The sequence below is a fragment of the Plasmodium coatneyi genome, chromosome 11 (genome assembly GCF_001680005.1).
Source record: "Plasmodium coatneyi strain Hackeri chromosome 11, complete sequence".
NCBI classification, from domain to species: domain Eukaryota; phylum Apicomplexa; class Aconoidasida; order Haemosporida; family Plasmodiidae; genus Plasmodium; species Plasmodium coatneyi.
In genome coordinates this window covers 1,364,562-1,386,445 of record NC_033566.1, presented here as the reverse complement: position 1 = coordinate 1,386,445, position 21,884 = coordinate 1,364,562, and the positions used below count along the sequence as shown (strand labels likewise).

Sequence of the window (21,884 nt, the reverse complement as noted above, 5' to 3'; positions counted from 1 at the left end):
ACGTATGAAATTTTCTCTTATTTTATGACTCCATTTTTATGAACAAATGAACGAACGAGCAAACCATTTGTATCCACGCTATGCGGCACAGCCCGCAGCGCACATTTAAAAATACGTTGTAAAAATTGCCACAACAGTGGTGTAATTAATCATCGTCGCCTATTATACAAAGTAACGTATCCCCGACTGTGGCACCACAAAATGCAGTTCTTTCTTACCCGTTGAGGGTAATTTAAATTGACTTCCCTAACATCCTTGTAGCACAGTTACGGTAACAAAAAAGGAAAAAACAAACACGTCAAAAACCTTCAAAAAAGGTACGTCCTTTGCGAACGTATGTAATGAAAAAGAGGGGCTAACCAAAGTGCACACATAAAAAAGCTCAGCTAGCTAAAATGCATTATCGTCAAAAAAAAAAAAAAAAAATTCCAAGGCGCAATGCCCCCTTCGCCGTTTTAAAGTGTGCAAATGCTCCCAACATTTTAGAACAAGCAATGTTAAAGAGCAACGCAAAAGAAAAGGTAAACACAGAGGGGGAAGGTTATCATCCACGTTGTCTTTTTTCCTTTCCATTTTATGATGAACACGCAATTTTGTGGTCACCTGACACTGCTAGAAGGATACCTATGCGTTCCGTAACAACGGTTTGCTGCCCCCTTTACAATGTACCAAAATTAAGTCTATTTTAAAAATAAAAAAAAAAAAAATTCAAGCAGGCCTCTTAAAATTCCTTCTGGAAGCAGTAGAACGTGGAGTGTTCCAAAAAAAAAAAAATTGTGCGTCCATTTTTTTTTCTTTTTTTGCACACCTTTAAGCAAGTCATAAGCTGAGCCTTGCTATGCCATGAAGAAATTTTCCCAATTTGGCGATTTTCCAAGTTGGTTAGTGAAATCATTGAATTCCGTTGCACACTTATGGGGACACCTTCCAGCAGAATTCTCCGCTTTGCCATTTACTGTGCATAGGAGCGCATAACCAATGGAAATCAGTCCACAGGTATTCCTCTCATTTTTGTCCCATCGTATGTTAAAGTAGTGTCAAACGGTAAAGTTTTTTTTTTTCTTTTTTTTTACAAACTCAAAGTTGCGAACATTGGTAAGTGTAACTAAGGACATAGCAACATGAACAATGTGCCTCATAGAAAGGGCAGTCATGCATGAACGGTAAGACAGTATATCTTTTTGTAGAATTAATAGGGAAGAATAAAAAGTGTGCTCTTTCTTTGCTGACCAATGCATATATTTCTTACAAAATGGGAGGAAAATTAATTTTCTTGTGGCTTTTTTTTTTTTTTTTTTTTTTTTGTTATGAAAAAAATGCGCGAGTTGTAAGTACACAATATAGTGGCCCCTTAGACTCATTCCGCAACTTTGTTTCTTTAGCCTGTTCGGCGGTTCACGGGTTGTTCACTTGGGTTTACCCGCTTTGCTTGTCCGCTTTTTCTTGCCCCTTTTTGATAGTTCCTTTTTCCCGCCATTTTTACCTCCTTTTTTTTTTTTTTTTTTCTGCACAACAAAACCTGTGCAGGTAAATGTGCACACACAAAACGGTCGAATTCAAGTTCCAAAAAAAAAAAAAAATAAATAAGCAGCAAAGGAAATAAAAAAAAAAAAATGAGTTAACTAGTTGTCCATATAGACAGGACAAGACGCGAAAGAGTTCCCCATGTTGTCGATCCGTCTGCATGAACTTCAACACATTAAACTCACATGAGTATTATTTCTACACGCAAGTTGTCACTTTTTTTTTTTTTTTTTTTTATATTGCTCGAATTTTTGTCTTTAATTTTTAAGGAATAAACATCATTGTTTACCTCCCCAGGTGGTGACACACCAATAAATCACACACTGAGGAGAAACGCACAATTACTCAACAGCCCAACTGATGTAGCATATTTGTAATTTTTGTCAATTATATCCCCATTTTTGTAAAAGAAGTTGAGCTCTAGTAGCAGCTGTTAATAGGTAGGAGAAGACACCCCACCTCCTTGTGTATCTGCAGAGAACTACGAACAGGTGCATTGTGATGCCCACGGACATGCATACAAATGGAGGAATGGCCGACAAACGGATTAACAGCTTAGACAAGTTTTCCTCACCTAACGAAAAAAAAAAAAAAAAAGAAGCATAAAAAATTTTAAAGCTGTATGTTCTGTGCCACATGTGTATAAGTTCATGTCTACATGTTTACTTCCCCCCTCTCCATTGCGCTCAGATTATTAGCACTACGCCCAACTCATTCTGCAACGTTTGACTCTTTTGTAAGATCCCTCAGAAGGTAAGTAGCACTCCCAGTGAGTATCCACTTCGAGGTGCACAATTTGGGAAAATTTCCCCCTATTATAGATGCCAAAAAGGCACACCAACCAAATGGACACTTAATTCACTTCCCCACAGACGAATCAAATTTTCCGGAAAAACGCAACATTATGGAGCGAAAACAATGCTCGCTTTTTTTTAGAGACTGCTGCAAAGAAAGGAATGAAGCGCCTCAGAAAAGCAACGACCAGGCGAATGAACACGATGAAATGTACTACGAAGGAGAACCCCAGCAAGTATACGAACAGAGGGAAGAAAGACCAGTTATAAATGTAAAAGGAGACCAGCCAGTCTTTAACATACCAGTATATCAAGACAAGTATATCAGAGACAAAATAATCGAAACGAAAAAATATGAAGTCCAAGATGTCCTACAACCAAAACATTACACACAAGAAACTAAGCATGATGTACCAACAGTTGAGTTGCTATTTAAAGAAAGAAAAGTAAACATACCTCAAGAGAAAGTAGAAGAAAAACCAGTGGAAGTTGATATGCCAATAGGATATACCCCTATATTCTCCCCCATTTGGGATGTCCGAGAGATACCTAGGGTCATACCAAAATATCAAGGAGAGCAAAAAGTAATTCAAGTGGAAGTGCCTCAAATTAAATACATAGACAAATTTGTGGAGAAAGAAATTATCGTTGATGTAAAAGAAAAAATAATTCCTAAAATTACTGAAGTGGAAAAACAGGTTGATATTGTTAAATATGAGTGGAAGGAAAAATATCAAGACGTCCCTGTTTGTAAATATGTTCCTAAGATAGACATCGAATTGGATTGCCCACCGCCACTCATTGTGCCTTACCCGGAGGTTCACTTTCAAAACATGTCCGAGGTTGTGAACCCTAACCAGCGAGCTGCAGATATCCCCCCAGAGATACTCCTCAGGAATAGCTCCTTCTTCAAGGATGGGTATGAAAACGGAGGGGGGGTAAAGGAGGAGCAAGAGAAGAAGGAGGGCTACAGCTTTCTTGGAGAGTATGAACGCGGACCCTACGCGAGCACATCCAACACGCACGTGGATGCTTTGGTGAAAAAGTCCCTCCTGGACGTTGCACGGCTCACCTCACAAAACGGCAAAGGCGAAACGCACCGAAGGATGTCCCAACCGCTAACCCAAATGGAATTAAAAAAGAAAAAGAGAAGCAACAAATGGCCCTTTTGCAACTTTAACAACTGTAAGGAAGTAGAAGAAAAGAACCCCTTGGAAGACTGCGACCCCAAGACTGGTTACCCCCTATCCATGCCTAAAGACTTTGCTGCATTTTTTGAAAAGGATTTGAATACGGTTAAGAAGCAAATGGGACAGTATAAAGATAGTAAGTCCACCCAATCTAGTAACCTCATGGAGAAGAGTCCCGTCAATCCTACTATAGAATATTTGGGAAAAATTGACAAGCCACCCATTGATGGAGGAAAATTAGATTCTATCTCTTTTAAGTTGCATGCTATCGAAGTGCATCAGTTCATTCCTGTACCAAGTCTTGCTAAACCTCAATTTTTGGATCTAGTACCCCCAGAACAGGTTCAGAATAATGATATTTCATCTCTTCAAAATGTGTTTGGACAAGTTCCCGAAGGATGGGTAGACCCAAATATCACCGGGTTCATTGCGCCCATGATGTATGACGTGTTGCAGGGGAATGTCCAGCCACAGAGTCCTTTATTTAACAAACTCAGCATGGTGAAAGACGAGAGGGGATTATCCTACCCTTCTGTGCGTGCCACTAGAGAGAGGGAAAACACCGGTGGCAGCTACAAACATGGCATGAGTTTGCAACGCGGCGGAGCAGAGGACACCCTCCCAAGCGCCGATCAGTACGAACAGCTACGCATAGAAAATACGCATGGGTCCACAAACAGCTTCGTCCACTACAATACCAATTCGTCCCTCAACTACACCAATGAAAACGACGAATCGTATGAAACAGTGATGAACTGAGCTGTTGCCAAGTGTGTGCCTCTCGTCTTCACAGTGATGTCGTAGGGAATGCGGCGTCAAGTTGGAGCAGCAACTCTTCCACTAGTTAGGCTTACCCACAATTAGAAAAAAAAAAAAAAAAAAAAAAATCAATCAGTTGTTACCCACCGATTTGATTTGCCTCCTTTTTGTCCAAAATTTGAAGAGCACCTTCTCTCCGGGTGAGAGAAACGTCGCGTGTGCGTCTTCGCCATTGTCAAATTAACCCCGCACTACGTTTCGTCATTTCGCTTTCTCAGAATATACGTGTAGATAGTGCCCTCAATGTATACAGATGGGACTCATTGAACGAGGTCTTTTTTTTTGTCCTTCTTGTACGCTATAAAATGAATAAATATTTCCTTCATTCGATTCGCCCGTCCGTTCTGCTGTAAGTTATATATCAATTGAAATTTTTTTTTTTTTTTTTTTACAATTTTGTTGTTCCCTGTTTTCCCATTTTGTGTTACTTCTTAAAGTTGTGTTTGTGCCGAGGTTCCCCTTCCCCGATTTAGCGTCAGCCGTGTGTTGGGTCTTACACGCGTATATTCATGCACCCGCACTCGGCTGACGCCGCTTTTTGGCTGTGAAATGTTTGCCTGAGCCTGGGCAGCCCTTTTCAAACGCTACAAATTTGGAAAAAAAATAAATAAAATAAAAAGTAAAATAAAAAAATGTGCGGTCATTTGGGGCAACACCGTGTAACCAACGAGCAGTCGTTCATTTTATTTTTTTTTTTTTCCCCCGCTTGACAACGAACTGGTGCTATAAATAGGTCACCATTTGATAGCCCCCCTCATCCGTGACGCTTAACTTTGAAGGAGGGACATACAAAAGCAGTGGGCTTTCTTACATATATAGTGTTCCCCTGTGTGCACATCCAATTTCGGTTTTATACTCTTTTTTTTTTTTTTGTGAAAATACGACGGAGGTGACTCAGTGTGGAGAAGAGGAGTATCGAAAAATTCAGCTCGATTAAAATTTCTTCTACGTGAAAGAGGTTGCATACTGTAGAGCGAAGCACTTTTCATAATGTTCCATTGGGGTGTGGCATCTTCTACATTGTGTTTGCACGTGAGAAGGCTTCCACTTATGGAAAAATGAAGATCAAAAGTAGCTGTGTGCAGTTGGAGCAGACAACGTAGAAGGACATTTTCCCCCCACACTGCACACCCAACCTGGTCTATACAATGTATGTGGACCTGAACTTAAAATTTTCGTCAGTAAGGAAGGCGAAAGCGCTGATAGCCAAGGCGCTCAACGTGGGGTTCAGCATCGTAGCGGTGAGTGTACAATATGAGGCAGAGAATAAGGCCATTTTATCAGAATCTTTCAATGTAGTAAATTGCTTCGTTAGTAATGAAAAAAGTTTGGAGAAAACGAATGGGAAGAGCTCCTCTAGGAATTATTTCGTTGACCGACTTGATGAGGAAGAAGAACTACGTGAGCAGCTCGTCCAGATGAGTTCCAACAATGAGGGGAACTACATTTTCGTAAACCGACCCAACACATTAAGCATTAAAAATATATGTGATGATTTTATAATGCGTGGGAATCACCAAGTGCCAAACAAGGAAGACCTGGCCAAATTAACGGACCAGTTAATGGGTACCACTGGTATGCTCAGTACGCATGAAGGGCTCACCCTCACGAACAATACAAACACATACATACTGAAGAGACTTAATATAAAATATGAAGATGCAGTGAAGATGGAAAACTACAACAAGTATGTGAAGGACAACAACTTCGACCTTGTTGCCATCGAAGTTAGCTCGGTAGATGAGATAAATTGTGTGGCCACGAAATTTGACTGTGACATCATATTTTTTAACATGAATAAATCTTTTGCACAAATGAAAAAGTCCGATATACAGACTGCACTAGATAGAGGAATCTTCTTCGAAATATCTTCCCTTACCACTGCAAGTGAAGATTCCCATTATTATCATTTAGCTTTAAATATCCGTAGCCTCTTCTCGACCGTCCCTTTTGGAAGAATCATCGCATCCTCGGGGGCGTTCACCGAATTGGATGTCGTAGAACCCCTCAATTTGCTAAGACTCTTCTTTAACTTCCACAAAATTTCCTACAAAGATCTAATCGGGTGCATCACCACTGTGCCCATTGCCTGTGTGCAGCGGGCCTCCGTGCGGAAGTCACTCAACACGGCTGTGTTTCAGAGGTAGCGGAAAAATAGGGGTACACAAGGGGAAATTAAGTGTTGCTTCGTTCTTCCAGAACACCGGTCCAGGGGGGAAGAGACCCTATTTTACCCACAATCAAATGGGTATCAGCTTGCTCCCCGCCATCCCCCGACTGGCAAAGCGATTTTTTCTTTTTTTTTTTTTTAACCACCATAATTTGTTTCCTTAAAGGCGCAACTTATCTACTATGTGTGCCAACTTATCACCCATATAAAGTACACATTTTTATGTTTGCCCAAGGCGGATCTGCCGGATGGGGCAAAACATCATCTAATGGTGGCTCCAAAAAAGGGGAAACACCTCCCCAACAAATCGGCAAAGAGCGTCAAAATGTTCACGCGTCTGCGGTTACCAGCGGAATGGTAACTTCGGGAATCTGTTGCAGGGGTGGAAGAGGGAAAGAAGGGAGCGTTCCTTTGCAACGCGAAAGAATTAAGCGAAGGAAGCGAATGATGTTGACGGAGGAAAATTTTATTTTTGCAAAGTGGAAAAATTTGGAAAAAAAAAAAAAAAAAAGAACAGATGTATTTTTTTTTTTTAATAAAAAATTACTTAATTTTTCTATTTTTCAAGAATAAAATTTTTCCTTTCGACAGCTGCAGGATTCGAACCTGCGCAAGCATAGCTCATTGGATTTCAAGTCCAACCCCTTAACCACTCGGGCAAACTGTCATAATATATATAAACGTCGCTTCCAGGGTAGGTGCCCATTACGCGACCCTTCCCCCTTATGTTGTATCAATGTTCAGTCATTTGGGGATTTCCTTCTTCACGCTTCCCCACATTTGTTCTTCGTTTTTTTTACCGTTTTTTCCATTTTTCTCCTCCTAACTATGGTAAGTGCGCACAAATAGGGGCACCAACCGGTCGACAAGCACCCTTACCTTCCTACAATGTAGGGCAAAAAATATATATACACCCCTTGCAGGCGTAGATGCAAGTGCACCGTGGAAATAGGCATGCCATCCACCTTCGCAAGGGACGCCGAATCCCGTGTAATCTGATTGCCTGATTGAACTAAAATTTTTTTTCTTTTTTTTAAGTTGCTTGGTCGGGCAAACACACAAACGAACGAAGCATAGTGGCGTGTTCTTCACGGTGAGGAGCATAGCTAGGTGGAAAGAACGAACGACAGTGCACCACAGCGGCAGAAATGGTAGATGTGCGAAAACGGGAGACGTAAAAGGGGTCACCACATCTTCGCGGTCTGCAAGGAATGTAAACGCATGACCTGCAGGATGAGCCACCAAATGGTTAGCATACCATGTGCAAAAGGGCACATCTAATGGGATGTGAAAGTGCGTACTCTACACATCGCTACCGTTGCGGAAAATCGTTCCAGTTCCTTTAAAAATTTTGAAACAGCTCTCGTGCCAAACATAGCAGAGAAGCTCATACACCTATGCATGAATACGCTCTGGTGAAAAACAGATTTGCTGAACTTTCCTCACCCATAGCATCTTGTAATAATCCCCACCATTTGAAACGGTTTGCAAACCACACGGTGGACGGAACCCACGAATATGAGAAACTTCATCGTTGGTAACCTCACCCGGTGTAGATTGTTCACGCGAACATGGAGGGGCGGAGTGCATAGGAGGGGGAACGTGTCCACTCGGGTGGAGGAAGAATATGTAGATCGATTGGTGAGCTGCACTCCAAACGGGAAGCAGAACCAGGGAGACAACTTCATTGCAGATGAGAAGACCACACACAACGATGGCCACAGCACAGCTCATTACGATACGCGCAACGACCCTCCCGAAGCCACCTCCACGTCCGACTCCATACACGTGCGAAAGCAGAGAGACTTCCTTCAAAAAATTGACGAGAACGACTGCGCCCAGGAGGAGCATAGCACCGTCAGAATATTCAAACAAAGGGATGCAGAAGCCGATTCAGACTTCCTCCCCTGCAACGATAAATACAACAAGCTTGTTAAAAGGTACAATGAGCAAAAGGGACTAGCAAAGGGGGGGTCCAAGACGAAGAAAAGTTTCCGATTTGGACAAAGTGCCCTACCTCCGCAGGACGACGAAAGGAGTCTATGGGAAATTTTAAAAGAAAAAGAGGATTACTTAAGGAATAAGAAAAAAATGAAGAATTATCAGAAGGAGCTAGATCAGAAAATGAGCAGGGAGTATCACAAAGTTAAAAAGGAGGAGCAGTATATGAACTCTGCGGGGGGTAACGCAAGTAATCGAGTGCATAATAGGGGCGGGCGTAGAAGTCCTCCTTCTGACCCAATTTCCCCAACCCATGATGATATCGATCGCTTCTTGTCAGGTGACCAGGACTACACAAATGAAATAAAATCGTATGATGAAATTTACACCGAGTCGTCCCTCCACAAGGGGGAAGCAAAACGGAGGGGCGCAAGTAACAAGGAGGAGAATGATGGTAGAGAGAACAACCTTGCTGCCCAAGAAGACGAAGCGGTTCAGCAGGACACGAACGAACTGAATATAAACAACATGATTCATGAGGATCTGACGGAGAGCACCCTTTCTTGTGACCTGAACGAGCGCTACGCAGAACTGAGGAAGAAGAAAGTGGTGAGCGAATTTTTGGTGGACGATTTGGATACGAAGGGGGAGGCCAATTCCGCAGCTTCTGGGAAGGACTCCCTTTTCGTGAATGAAATGGAAGACATCACTGCGAGGAGGTGCATTGGGGAGATAACAAAAGGGGACAACTACCAATTGGGTAAGGAACAACACAACAACCAAGTAGAGAAGAAACCCCACCACAATGTGTGTACCGTCGAGGTGACCCCTGCAGATGGGGTGGAGCGGTTGAGCGGGCAAAGCCTAAGCACCATCATCGACGGAAATATAGACAACCTGATAATCCAGAGGGAAATAAAAAAAGAAAAAACAGCCATGGGCATAATGACCGTACTTTACAACAACCTGCAAACCTGCGATAACATCAACCTCAGTAGCGCACTTATGAAAATGTCGAAGCTGATGGATTCGTACCAAAAGGGGAGCGTCACAAAGAATTACATGTACCTTAATGTGTTGAAAAAAATAGATGAAAAGTTGGGCACCTTTGAAATGTCCAACTTGGTGCAGATATTCTATGCCTTCGTGAAGGTTGAACACTTCCCCTATTTTTTCAACGACGTAATAAATTACATGAGCGTTAAGTTGAAGGATGCAGAGGCAAAACACATTTGTAGTATTCTCTACACTTTGAGTAACATCCTCGTGGAGACGAACGAAAGTCGCGTCTTCAAAATGAAGGTCATCGACATGGTAAAATCGGACCTGTTAACCACATCGACAAGTCTGCACCTGAACGATGTAATATCTCTGTTAACCTCTTTATCCAAATTGAAGTACAAGGAGGTGAACAGTTATTACGAATTGTCCAAGCGGATTGAGGAAAACGTAGACCAGCTAACCATGAAAAATGTGAGCAACATTTTATGGGCCTTCAGTCATATCAATTATACCTCCAAGTTGGTGAAGAAGTTAAAAAAAATCGTAGAAAGAGACATACACAAAGCTGATCATCTCGATTTAGTGAACATAGTTTACTCACTAACCAAGTTGAATGAATACGATGAGTACCTCTACATGGACGTCTTTTACAATGCAATTAATGTGTACTTACACCACATGAGTGTGAAAAATCTGTGCATCCTTCTATGGTCCTACACGTATGTGAATGCACACAAACCAGACCTCTATATAAATATACTCACCAAGTTGAATGAAAATGTGAAGCAAATCACCACAAAAGATATTGTCTCCATATTGACCTGCCTCAGTAGAATACAATACAGTTATAAATACAAACATCTCTTCTCCTTTTTGAAAAATAAAGTTGTAAAAAATTTGTATGCCTTCTCTCCTTTGCAAATCACCAATGTGATGTACCATTCGTCCTTCCTCGAAATATATGACCATAAATATTACTACCTCCTCGTTCAGCAGATTTTTCAAATCAGGCACCTTCTTTATCTAGAAAATTTAGTTCTCATTCTTTATGCGCTCAAAAATGTCTGTTACTTAAATGTGCACCATTTGGACGTCTTCCGATTAATTTCACACATCCTTCACAACGTCAAGCGGAAATATAAGTTGCTCTGTGGAGAGGACTGCGTAAACATCATGCTCATAATTAACGATCTGGCGAAATATGCCCAGCAGGGGTACCTCGTCTGTGCCTCCCCCCCAGCAGGAAGTGCAACGACAGAGGGGGCTTCACCAATGTTAGACTCCTCCTCTTTGATATCCCCACCAAAGCGCTACATAGACATATTTGACGATAACGTAAAGCTTACCGATTTGCCTCCCTCCCTTATGAGCAACAACGAGGAAGAAGTGTACCTGCCACATATTAGTGACCTCCTATATGAACAAATAAAATTGCGCCTGCACAAATTCTGGCAGCTCAGCATTAAAGACGTCAACAACTTGCTAATCATCATGAGGGAAAAACGCATGCACGATGATGTTATTTTAAATATGATCATGAGGCAAATTATTCCCATCCTTTCGAAAAGCACAAACATGGAATTCCTAATCTTTTTAAGCAACATTACGGCCAGTAGGTACATGAAGTTTGTGGCTCTCACACACATGTCTAGGCGGCCAAAGCTCATTGGCCTGTTTAAAAAAAAAATCAATTCCATAACGAGCGGTATACTGAATAGCTACCAACAGGAGGAGGATGTAGACTCGTTCGCTTCTTCCCTAAACGGGGCAGACGGTAGTGACCCCTCCGACCAGCGTACCTTACTTACCATGCGGCACGAAGCACTCACTCAGGATAGTGTGCCCTGTTTGGGAGATCACCCAATTGTACAAACGGGGGAAAGCGTAAATGGAGTTGCACCCCCAATGGGAAGTATACCAACTGCCTACATTCCGCATAGCCCCAGCACGGTGGTCGACCTGAACAGCTGTATTGCCCTCTGTTACGCCTGCTTCAACATACACTACGAGGACGACAATATACTAAAGTTATACGACTTAGTGGAACACATGATTGTGCAGGAAAAAAGACCCATCTCCTCCTTCATGCTCATCAATTTCATCTACATTTTGGCGCTCACAAATAATAAGATGTCTCTGGTACGTAAGCTATCGCAGGAATATATGCACCACAGGTATGCGAACGATCTGGAGAAGAGTTGCGAAGAACGGGGATCACAACGAAACGTCTTAACCAAGCATCCAGATGAACAAGACCAATGTGACCCCTCATCGATGAACCAACCTGTGAGGACCCTACAACGTGCCACCGCCAAAACATCCTTTAATTTGTTCTACGAAGAAAATGATAAATTACGCTCCTACCTCCAGAAGGGGGACGAAGAGGCCTCCTTACTACTGCTAAAAATGGCCTACGTAAACATTCTCCTAAATACGTACGATTACTTGTACCAACTGCTGACTGAAATTTGTACCTACTCTGACCAGATCTACACACATGAGTTTGTTATGCTGGCTAAACAAGTCTGTTACCACGTCTACAATTTTGTGGATTTTTTCTCCAAAGATAAGGAGGCCAAATATGTATTCAATAAGGTGGCGCCAAATGTCTACATAAATGAAAACAACATCTACCTCGACTTGGATTACGAGCCGTCTCCTGTCAACCTGCAAATAACTGCTCTGCAAAGCGAAGCAAACATGGCTGCACATAGGATGGAACACACAGCACAGGTCAATGCACCACCGCAAAATAAAAAAATAGCCAAATCGTTCGATAACAATCTGAACATTGCCAAGTTTTTTTACCACATACTGAATTATAACATGGACGACGTAAACATGAGAAATGACAACTCTACCTCCTCCCGGGAGGAGAGGAAGAAAATCAAGATGTTCCACTTTGACCATGTCATATGCGACATCCTCAATTTTGTAAGTGCCCCGTGTTGAACTGCGCCTTAGCCCGTATTGCGGGGCGAGTGTCTATGTCCACTCTTACCACACGCATACGCTTATGCATGCCCACTTGCACCCCCCCTCACAGCTGAACGTACAGTACAAGGGATCCTACACGCATGAAAACATTTACAAAGTGTGCTGTTCCTTTCCGTATGAGAGGCACTTAATTGATTTAATGTCATATGAGGTAAACGAGAATGAGGGAAGACGCCCCGTCATTGTGGCAACCATGCGACGTTTTTTCTTACCACGTGTAGCAATGCAAGCACCCTTTGGAGATGCGCATATGTGGGGAAAATGCCCATTGTAAAGTGTAACTTTTTCCTAATATGTCCTTTTGCTATTTTTTGTAATTTTTCGTTATATATATATATATATATATATATTTTTTTTTTTTCTACTTTCACCTTCCTAGGATGTCCTCTACCCGTCGCACAGACCGCTACTCTCCGCGGACCTGCGTCAGAAGCAGCTGGCCTTGAAGGGTAATGTCGGGATGCCGCCTTTTGGCACTTGTCACATCAGCTAAATGCGCGAGAGTGTGCTGATTTATTTTTTATTTATGTCTACTTTCAAATTTTACAATTACACTGCTTTTGTGCAGTTGAGGGTGCGACTCTTTCGGTTTCCTTTTCATTTTTGTATCGCCCCTTCACCCCGCAGGCTGGACCGTGCACGCAATCAATTTTCGAGACCTGTACAACAGCGTAAAGGACAAAAACGTCATCTGCTACATCTTCAATATTGTGAAGAAGATAAAAAAGGATTTGAATGAGTTGCCCGATGATGAGAAAAAACTGGAGGAAAAAAACTTCTGGGATAACTTACAGTATGCCAACATTTAGCTGGCATAGACGGATGGAACTTTTTTTTTTGCCGGGGGGAAATGCACCTGCACATGTGAAATGTGCAAGAGAGTAACTCAACTCGGCTACGCCCACCCTTTCATACATTCCTACCTCCACGTGGTAAGCGGCCACTGAGCCACACGAATGATAATCACATAACATTTTGTGCGTTGACTTTTTTTTTGCAAAAAACATACACAAATTTTTTTTAAGCTTTAAAAGTGTTCGTTTTGAAATGTAAAAACACACCCTCTACATAAAAACCGCAATGAGGTAGAAACTGCAATTGGTAATATTGCAAATAAAAGGAAAAGTGTCACTTTGGAAAGGTACATTTTTTTGGAGGAGCAATCGAGTCATGCCCAATTTATGTGTAAGTATGCAAGGCTAAGTAGGATGTCGTTTGCCAAAATTGATTCTTGTGGTAGGCTGAACGACTAGCTAAAATGAATTTTTTTTTTTTTTTTCTTCCCGTTCAGGCAAGAATCAAATGTGCAAAAATTCCTCCACGTGTTTGTATAAACGTGTAGACCATTATCAACCTTTTGAAAAATATGCATAACCTTTGAAATGGGATCTCCATTTTTTCCCTTTTTTCCAGTTCGTGAAACAATAATATGGGAGAAGAAAAAGGAACAATATAAGTAGGGTACTCCTACATAAATATTATGCAAAAAAGGGAGGAGTGAAATGTGAACACCACAAAAAATTTACATACTACGCAGATTAGCAGCTGTGTTATGGAGAAAAAATCACCTGACTTGTTCATGTACAAATTGGCCAGTCATTTAAAAATAAAAATATGGCAATGTTGCAACAACGACGGGGGAAAGCATCATATAAACATTTTGTGCGTATAAATGCGCTCTACATATGTATACGTAGTACATACACATATAAATACATGTACGTAGTACGCAATAAATTGCACGTGGGAATTTACCCTAAACTGTTGACAAATTCGACATCTTGAAACCTTTCCGGGTAATACATTATTCCTGCTTCCTTATCGTGAGGATTTGCACTACTTGTAGAGGGTTAAAAATGCAGTTTTTATCAATTGTTACAGCTTTCTACCTTTGTACGCATAGTTCCTAAGTTGGGAGCAGGCAGCTGCACCGCCCTCTGGATTTTTTTTTTTTTTTTCTCCTATAAAACGCATACGCAAAAAAAAAAAAAAAGTGGCTGCAATATTTTCGTAAAACTTGTAAAAAGTATTCGCCGACACTTCCATACATACGCATAGTACATGTTGCAATTTTCTTTGCAATATAATTTGTACATACTTTTTGAGAACTGCAAAAAATTTAGCTGAAGGTGAGAGGTGACGTGGCTCGAACATGGGCCAGCGTGTTTTTGTTTTTTATTGAAATATGTATTCACCAAGTCGTGCACTACACTGGCGTGTTTGTGAACGCGCCCCTTTAAAACGCATGCCTGCGTGAGAATCCGCACGTAATAACCCTTCCACCACGTTCGTACTGCACTGCAATACACTTCCAGCGCGATTTCAACGCGAATCCGTTTCCAACGTGATTGCAGGCCAACACGCGTTCGCGATACCCTTTTTTGCCTCCCCAGCGATTAACGATCGGGCATTCGGAATAAAAACAAATCCCACAGGGAAATATTTAAATTTTCCATCTTCAGCAGTTTAAGAATAAAAATCCAAAGGAAACAAAAACGCAGCAGCATGTATATATAAATAAAAACAGCCGTACCATGTATACGTGTACATATAATACGTAAGTAGTAGGTAGGTTACTTTTCCACGCATCTTTTTACGTCAATCCATCCGTACAGTTCAATACAGTGATCGGCTCGAACGAACCACAGCCCTTTTTACTTTTGAGAATTTGAGTACTCCGCCACCGCTTGTTCTTTGTTTTCTTTTCTACATATGGTAAATTCTCTCCCCCCCTACAACAACCTTGCAAAAATAATTCAGTTTATTTAGCAAAAGGGATCACGCTGCATATGCCAATTCGTGTATACTATTTTTATAGCATTTGTATACCTTCTGCATACCTGCCGTATACCTTTTGTTTACCCCCCTTTTTTTATTTTTACCTGTTTTATCTGTTTGTCCCCCCTCCCAATAGCTAAAGCATTATTAAACCACAACGCTGGCATTTCGTACCGTTCCCGCAAGTCACGAATAGTTGGTTAGTAAAAACAGTTGCGAATAAGTAGCCACATATAAAAACGAATCGCTGCATTGCACGATTGAAGGCATATAGAAATCTCCCCTCCGAAGTTACTTACCCACTGCTGCCGTCGCGAGGCATACACATATAGAAGGAAGTTTCCACGAAGCAAAATGCATGACGATAGAGTAAACTCCAAAGATGATATTTCATCGAGCTCCTCCTACGAAGAAAATGACGAAAATAAAAATATTTTAAACCCACCAAACAGGACAAAGATGAGCAAGGGGGAAAGAAGGGCCAGGAAGATGCTCGTTAAACTTGGCTTAAAGGCAATCCCCAATGTACACAAAGTCATTATAAAAAAGTCACAAAAAATGATTTTTGCCGTATCCAATGTGGAGGTGTACAAAGTCGACGGAACTGAATCATACGTCATTTTTGGAGACGCCAAGACGGATGACATCACCAACTCGATCAACAGTAATGCGCGAGTGTATTATATGCGAATAAATGTGCATACAATTTTACATACCCTTTTTTTTTTTTTTTTTTTTGCACACGTGCGTATGTATTTATTGCCCCACCTGTTTGCTCCTACGTCTTGTGCACGCAACAGTGTCATCACGATGGGGTATCGCTGTTCTGTTTGTCGCCCCATCTGGGGAGCAGGACAAATTGCACAACCTGCTTAAAGAGGAAATGTAGCGAGAGGATATACTCAGTATATTTACCCCTCTTCATCAGTTATTTTATTTTATTTTTTCCTTCCTCCCCCAACAGGTCTCCTGCCAGATAGCCTCCCGAAGGACGGTGACATGATGGACGAACAGGAAGTAAATTTCGAGGCCCCCGAAAAAGCGGACGAAAAAGTTCAGGACTTAGACGAAGGTAAGCAACGTTTTCGCCCACACTTCAGTTTGTCTGTGTGCATACAACCATTTTTGTTCGTCCAAAAAAAAAAAAAAAAAAACGCCATACATATGTTGCGGTGTGCACTGTGTTATACGCTACTATATGAGCACTTACGTTTGTACCCCATGCTAAAACCGCGCTTCCCCACACACACACACTTGTAGGAAAACCGGTAGACGTTTCGATGGACGACATTGAGTTAATTATGTCGCAAACCAAGTGCACGCGTGAAAGAGCAATCGAAGTGCTGAAGAAGAATAACAACGATTTGGTGGAGTCCATCATGGAATTGAGCGGTTAGGCGAATGAGAAGTAGATCCAAAGTGGGTGCATGCACGTGTAGGTACATACCACATGCCGTTTCCCACGTGAAGTACTTTTATATTTTTTTTATTTTTGCCCCTTCCCACGAGCCTTCTTATCCCCGCTTTTTAACACTTACCCAAGTTTACCTGTGCACCTATATATGAATCACACCACCTGCACATCTGTGTTCTGTCTGTTTAAATTCCCCACGTGTATAAGTGCAAATTGGACACATGACCATGCACATGCCTATACTACACGCATGACAAGCTTCACGAACACGTTTCAATTTTTCCTCCTTTTTAAAAAAACAAATTGTGAATCCCACTTCTCACCAACTGAATTTATCCCAACTGACCAATAAAAAAGTGTAAATATTAGGTAGTCCACACGGGGTGAATTTCGCGCGTGGCCTTTACGCGAACCGATTAAGGTTGCACGGGTGTCCCCTAAGGTCGATTCAACAACTGGGTACTTTTTTCCAGGTAAAGTTTTTTCTTTTTCATCCTCGATGAGGTGATGTATAAGCGGGATAAAAGTGTGCCCCTTGGCAATGACCGTTCCGTTCGAAAGAAAGGAGTAGAAAAACACAGGAAAAATCAATTTAGAGAGAAGAGGTATGCACTGTAAAGTAAGAGTATATATGTGGGAGAAAAAAACACATGCCCATATGTGGAGAAGACACAATATCGCATTCGCACGTAAGGTGGGCACCTTTTCCACGGGGACGCCCTTTCCACTACCTCCAGAAGGAGCGAAGGAGGCCCCTAATCCCGGAGGACTTTTCCTCCTCCTTGTGTGTGTCCGGGTTGAGCAAAACAGAGTCTCGACACAACTGCATCATGTCGATACGCAAGGGGTCCATGCACATTTGGGTCATTTTTTGCTCAAAAAAGGAATTGTCCACAGAGAATAATTTTTGACTGGATGGAACGCATTTGGTTTTCACCTGCAAAGCGTAAATGGACAAATGGCGGAAGTAATATACCTCATTGACCAGCGAAATGACATCCTGTAGTCGGTTAAAGAGGATTGTAATTCTGAGCAAAGCTTCATTGTGTATCATTTTAATTTGTTGCAATTTTGTGTATACATAATTTCTCGTTTTAACTAAATCGAAGAGTACGTGTGCCTCTGCATTTTTCCCAACCATTGCGTAATGACAAGCAAGACAAAAAGACTTGACATTTTTAATTATCTGTAAAATGTTAATAAAAATTTCATCGTTATTTTTTAATTTGTTCAATTCATCAATGTTCTGTTTTAGCAGATCAGCGTATCGAATTCCTGTGTGCAACATGGGCATTTCTTCGATGATGTCTCCAAAATTTTTTTTATTTCCAAGAGGGAAATTTTTAAAATGGCTAGCTGAGTATATGGAAAATAAAAATTTCATCAACACAAGGAGTGTGCGTTCCGTGTCTGCATATAACTTTTCACAAGAAAGGTATTGTTCCATGTGGTTCCAAATTTTCTCCATCATTTTGTTGTCTTCATGGAGGTGGTTTCCCTGTCCGCCCTGTTCGCTGCCACTCACGGATGCCTTTTTATTCCCCCCCGTCGATTTTATCAATTGTTCATGAATTATTGTTAAGCATTCATAGTACTTTGCGAACGCCTGTCCATAATTATGCACAATAAAATTGGCTTGATATGAATTTAAAAATTTAAAAAGTGGAAAATCTTCCTTATTCACAGAGGATATGACTTCCCTCAAATTCGTATCTTCATACAGCTTTTTTATTTCTTCCATGGGGATTACATTTTTCACGTTATCCAGGGTATTCTTTATTTTGAGCAAACTGGAATATTCTCCCTGTTTGGAGTTTCCGTTTCCTTTCAGTTCATAAGTACTATGCTCAATTTTTATCTGCACTGTATTTTCGCTCATAAAAATTTCAAGTTTCCTATACGTTGATATGTCCTTATTTATGTCAGTAATTTCCCTGATGGATGATTTTTTTGTCCCCCCTGTTAGCTGTAACTCTTCGTCCTGTAACTTCTCATCGAAGGAGCTTAATTTGTTTTTTTTCAAATTGTACAGACAAATTCGCTCAAATGAGTGAATGACGGAGAGGAAGTAGTCGAACGTTTCTTCGATTCGTCTTTCCGCTTCTATGAGGAGGTTTCCTTTACTATTCATGAGGGTGTTCTCCGTGAGGTCGTTTTGGATATGTTGCCCAGAGCGGCTGTGTCTGCGCGATTCGGGTGACTCACCTTTCTGTGTTTCCCTGTACAGGTCTTCCTTTGCACCATCATTTTTTCCTTCCCCGATTGAGTGCGCCCCCTCCACGATCTCATTCAACATGGCCCTTTTGAGCAGCTTCACCAACTTGGTGAACTCCCCCACCTTTGATATGCCCTCCTCAAATTTCTTCCCTTCTAAGAGGTACGCTGCTTGGACGTATGCGCTGTAGCACTTTATTTGCAACTCGGTGTTCTTATCCACAGATAACCCAACAGAGTCACTCATAAATTTTACTTTATCCATAGCCCTCTTCACTCTCCTCAAGTAACAATAAGTCGACCTGTACGGTACCTTCAAATTATTCACGTCCGTTTTTATTTTTATGTACCTACATCGACATGCCTCTACATCAAGGAGCAACAACTCAAGGTACTTCCCATCCACATTATCCGTTTCGTACAATCGGGTTATGTATTTATTTCCCACTTTTTTCATTTTATGTAATATCTTCCCTTTTAACTTGGCTCTCCTTCTTTTCACGTAGAGCAGGAACCGATCCATGTCCTCTTCGTACAGCCCATACTTTGCATACACCTTATGTAGGTAGGAAAAAATGTCAAAGGAGGCTTTGCTTCCCTTGTCCGGCTTATCCATGGCTGTGCCATTCTTCGGTTTCTTCCCAAGGTCACCAGCTTCCCCGTTCATCGTACCTTCGCAGGCATCCGCTGTGTTCACATCCGCCATTTTCAACGCGCCGCTGGGTTGGGCAAGCTAAAAAATGACCTGCAAAGAAATCGGGGTGAACGTCCTTTACTGGCTAGTTGTACCCCTCTCCTGCTGATCACGATAAGGTAGTTAACGTACAATTCACACCCGCTTGGGTACACGTTTCTCCTTTTTAAGCCCTAAGCACTAGCGTAGTTTTACTCTTTGTTTTCCCCGCGGTACTCAACAATCATCGTAGAAATCAACCCACATGGAGGAAGTCAACCCAGTGAAAATCAACCCGCGTGGGAAAAAATTCTCGAAATGGAAGATTTTCCTGCCGCCAATTCGAACAAATAATATTAACTCGTTTAATTAACTAAGCTCCCGCGAATGCAAGGGGGAAAACGCGCATGGAATGTACACGTATACAAATACATGCAGTGGTACATGCATATTACATACACTGAACGGTGCGTACCATTCCATGAGCAACATAATCCGGTTGGCAGAAAACGTACCACGCACGCAGTAGGCGCCAAACTTGGTAACGCTGCGCAGCGACCCCTGTATCTCCCCTGAAGAGCGGTGCATTAACGCGGCAAAAAAGAGGCCGGAAAAACCGCATATACCGTGACCGGAAATTTTCCATTTTGCTATTCCCTAGTAGTCATAAAAAAATAAAATAAATAAATTAGCACAAAAAAAGGTTCCCTATCCTGTTAGGAAAAAAAAAAAAAAAAAAATATAGAATCGTATAAACCTCTTCAGCAGAAAATGTAAGGTCCTTTTTTTTTTTTTTTTTGTTCCCCCAATGCTTATGTCTCTCCTTCCTTACTGTCCCCTCTTGATACATGAAAAAAGTTTACACAAAGAATTGGCGCAAAAATTGCACAGAAATTGCGCCTACGTTGGACCCTGTCTTCGCTCCGCAGTAGCCGAAATGTGACCTGCTTCATGGTGACCCCGAGGGAAAGTGTAGCAAATCATTCGAGAAGCTCCTTATGACGTGTGTCTTGTGCGCGTAGGCGTTCTTCCACTCTGGTTTCCCCTCGTGTTGTCTGCAAAAACATGAACCATGTATGGCTAGTAACCCTAATCATCCTGCTCCACCTCTTTGTGAGGTGCACATGTTACCAAATGATATACGTAGCTTTCCTCCACAAGAAAAATGACTCCAGCGAGCTGAACAACCTGTCCTGTTCCTGGAGATACTACTGCCTAGAGGAATTTCACTTCTGCGAATACGGCTGTAGTTTTAAGAAAAATCTGAAGGCAGGATACAACCTGCTTAACAGTAAGGCGGAAAGATGCGCAGGCACATCACCAACCGGTCGACTTTTCAAAGTGGAAAAATTAAGGCAACCTGGATGGGGGGATATAACACCACGTTAAATGTCTCCAAGGAGTAGTTATAACGTGCAGGGGGTGGGACGACTACGCCTCAGCTTATGAATGTTACCACCAAATGGACGTGTATACATATTTCCCCTCAATACCCTCCCCCTCCGCCCCTCTCTTCCCAGCCAACAATTTGAGAGAAAACTGCTTCATCCATGTCGAATGCGAGAATCACCAGATTTACTTCGACTCCGAGGATCCAGTGCACTTTCTCTTTTTCGCGAAGCCCTTCTTCCGCGTCAACCGGGACTTCACCCTGTATGTGCACCTGGTTCAGAGGTAAGCCGATCAGGAAAAATTCTACATGCAAACGTCTGATCACATATCCATGTTCACCTGATCTTGCGCGAACGCTTCATATTCCCCCCCTCCGAAGGAACAACGGAGCAGGCGAAAATGCGCACCATGGGAATGAACCAGCGGGGACTACCATCTGGAGAGGACTGCACCTCACCTGGGAAAAAATAAATAAGTGGAGACAATCCATATCGAAGAAACATAAAAGGAGTTTAATAAAGTTGTTAATTTGCCTCATTTTAATTCACATGATTTTTTTTTATCTCTATATATACACGTACTTGTACTTGGACAAGCAGGAGGAGGTGTAGCCCCGGAGGCTCACTCTGCTAAATGGGTGCGTGGGTGGGACAGGGAAGATTTACTGCTCTCTCACTGCACCTCGTGGCGCATAGCCAGGTTAACACATCACAGTGAAAAGAATAAAAGAAAACGGGGGAGTGCAGATAAGTAAAGAAAAAATGCAACACGGTGAGAGGAAGCATAAACCAGCAACTCTGCCTAAAAAACGGGTAAGGTAAACGTGCATTGTCGTGTCTGCCTTATTGGGGCACCGTGTAAGCAGAGAAACACGGCTTGTTCAGTGTCCACAATAAAGAGGAGCATTTCTCCCCCCCTGAGTGGCGTTCAAAAAAGGTCACTCTTTTTCTACTGAGATAATACACGTTGCGTATCC

At 41.9% G+C, this 21,884-nt stretch overlaps 6 protein-coding genes and 1 non-coding gene across 7 annotated transcripts; 5 read left to right on the top strand and 2 right to left on the bottom strand.

Moving 5' to 3' along the window:
- Positions 1-2,428: 2,428 nt before the first annotated feature.
- PCOAH_00034670 (Uncharacterized protein) lies at positions 2,429-4,267 on the top strand (the record flags this gene model as incomplete). Its single annotated transcript, XM_020060260.1, has 1 exon — positions 2,429-4,267. The coding sequence occupies one exon, from the start codon at positions 2,429-2,431 to the stop codon at positions 4,265-4,267; it is 1,839 nt and encodes a 612-aa protein (XP_019915855.1).
- A 1,208-nt stretch (positions 4,268-5,475) lies between these two features.
- Positions 5,476-6,474, top strand: PCOAH_00034660 (Uncharacterized protein; the record flags this gene model as incomplete). Its single annotated transcript, XM_020060259.1, has 1 exon — positions 5,476-6,474. One exon carries the CDS (start codon positions 5,476-5,478, stop codon positions 6,472-6,474), a length of 999 nt encoding a protein of 332 aa, XP_019916006.1.
- A 608-nt stretch (positions 6,475-7,082) lies between these two features.
- On the bottom strand, positions 7,083-7,164 carry Ser_TGA (the record flags this gene model as incomplete). Its single annotated transcript has 1 exon — positions 7,083-7,164. It is a non-coding gene; the product is annotated as a tRNA-Ser (tRNA).
- An 851-nt stretch (positions 7,165-8,015) lies between these two features.
- PCOAH_00034640 (Uncharacterized protein) lies at positions 8,016-13,246 on the top strand (the record flags this gene model as incomplete). The annotated part of the gene is made up of 4 exons (XM_020060258.1): positions 8,016-12,374; positions 12,487-12,588; positions 12,817-12,886; positions 13,065-13,246. The coding sequence occupies 4 exons, from the start codon at positions 8,016-8,018 to the stop codon at positions 13,244-13,246; spliced, it is 4,713 nt and encodes a 1,570-aa protein (XP_019915765.1).
- A 1,651-nt stretch (positions 13,247-14,897) lies between these two features.
- Positions 14,898-16,612, top strand: PCOAH_00034630 (Uncharacterized protein; the record flags this gene model as incomplete). Its single annotated transcript, XM_020060257.1, has 4 exons — positions 14,898-15,238; positions 15,352-15,879; positions 16,180-16,287; positions 16,476-16,612. 3 exons carry the CDS (start codon positions 15,570-15,572, stop codon positions 16,610-16,612), a joined length of 555 nt encoding a protein of 184 aa, XP_019915919.1.
- Positions 16,613-17,356: 744 nt separating this feature from the next.
- Positions 17,357-19,549, bottom strand: PCOAH_00034620 (Uncharacterized protein; the record flags this gene model as incomplete). Its single annotated transcript, XM_020060256.1, has 1 exon — positions 17,357-19,549. The coding sequence occupies one exon, from the start codon at positions 19,547-19,549 to the stop codon at positions 17,357-17,359; it is 2,193 nt and encodes a 730-aa protein (XP_019915530.1).
- Positions 19,550-20,581: 1,032 nt separating this feature from the next.
- PCOAH_00034610 (Uncharacterized protein) lies at positions 20,582-21,519 on the top strand (the record flags this gene model as incomplete). The annotated part of the gene is made up of 3 exons (XM_020060255.1): positions 20,582-20,807; positions 21,037-21,190; positions 21,288-21,519. 3 exons carry the CDS (start codon positions 20,582-20,584, stop codon positions 21,517-21,519), a joined length of 612 nt encoding a protein of 203 aa, XP_019915715.1.
- Between the last annotated feature and the right edge of the window lie 365 nt (positions 21,520-21,884).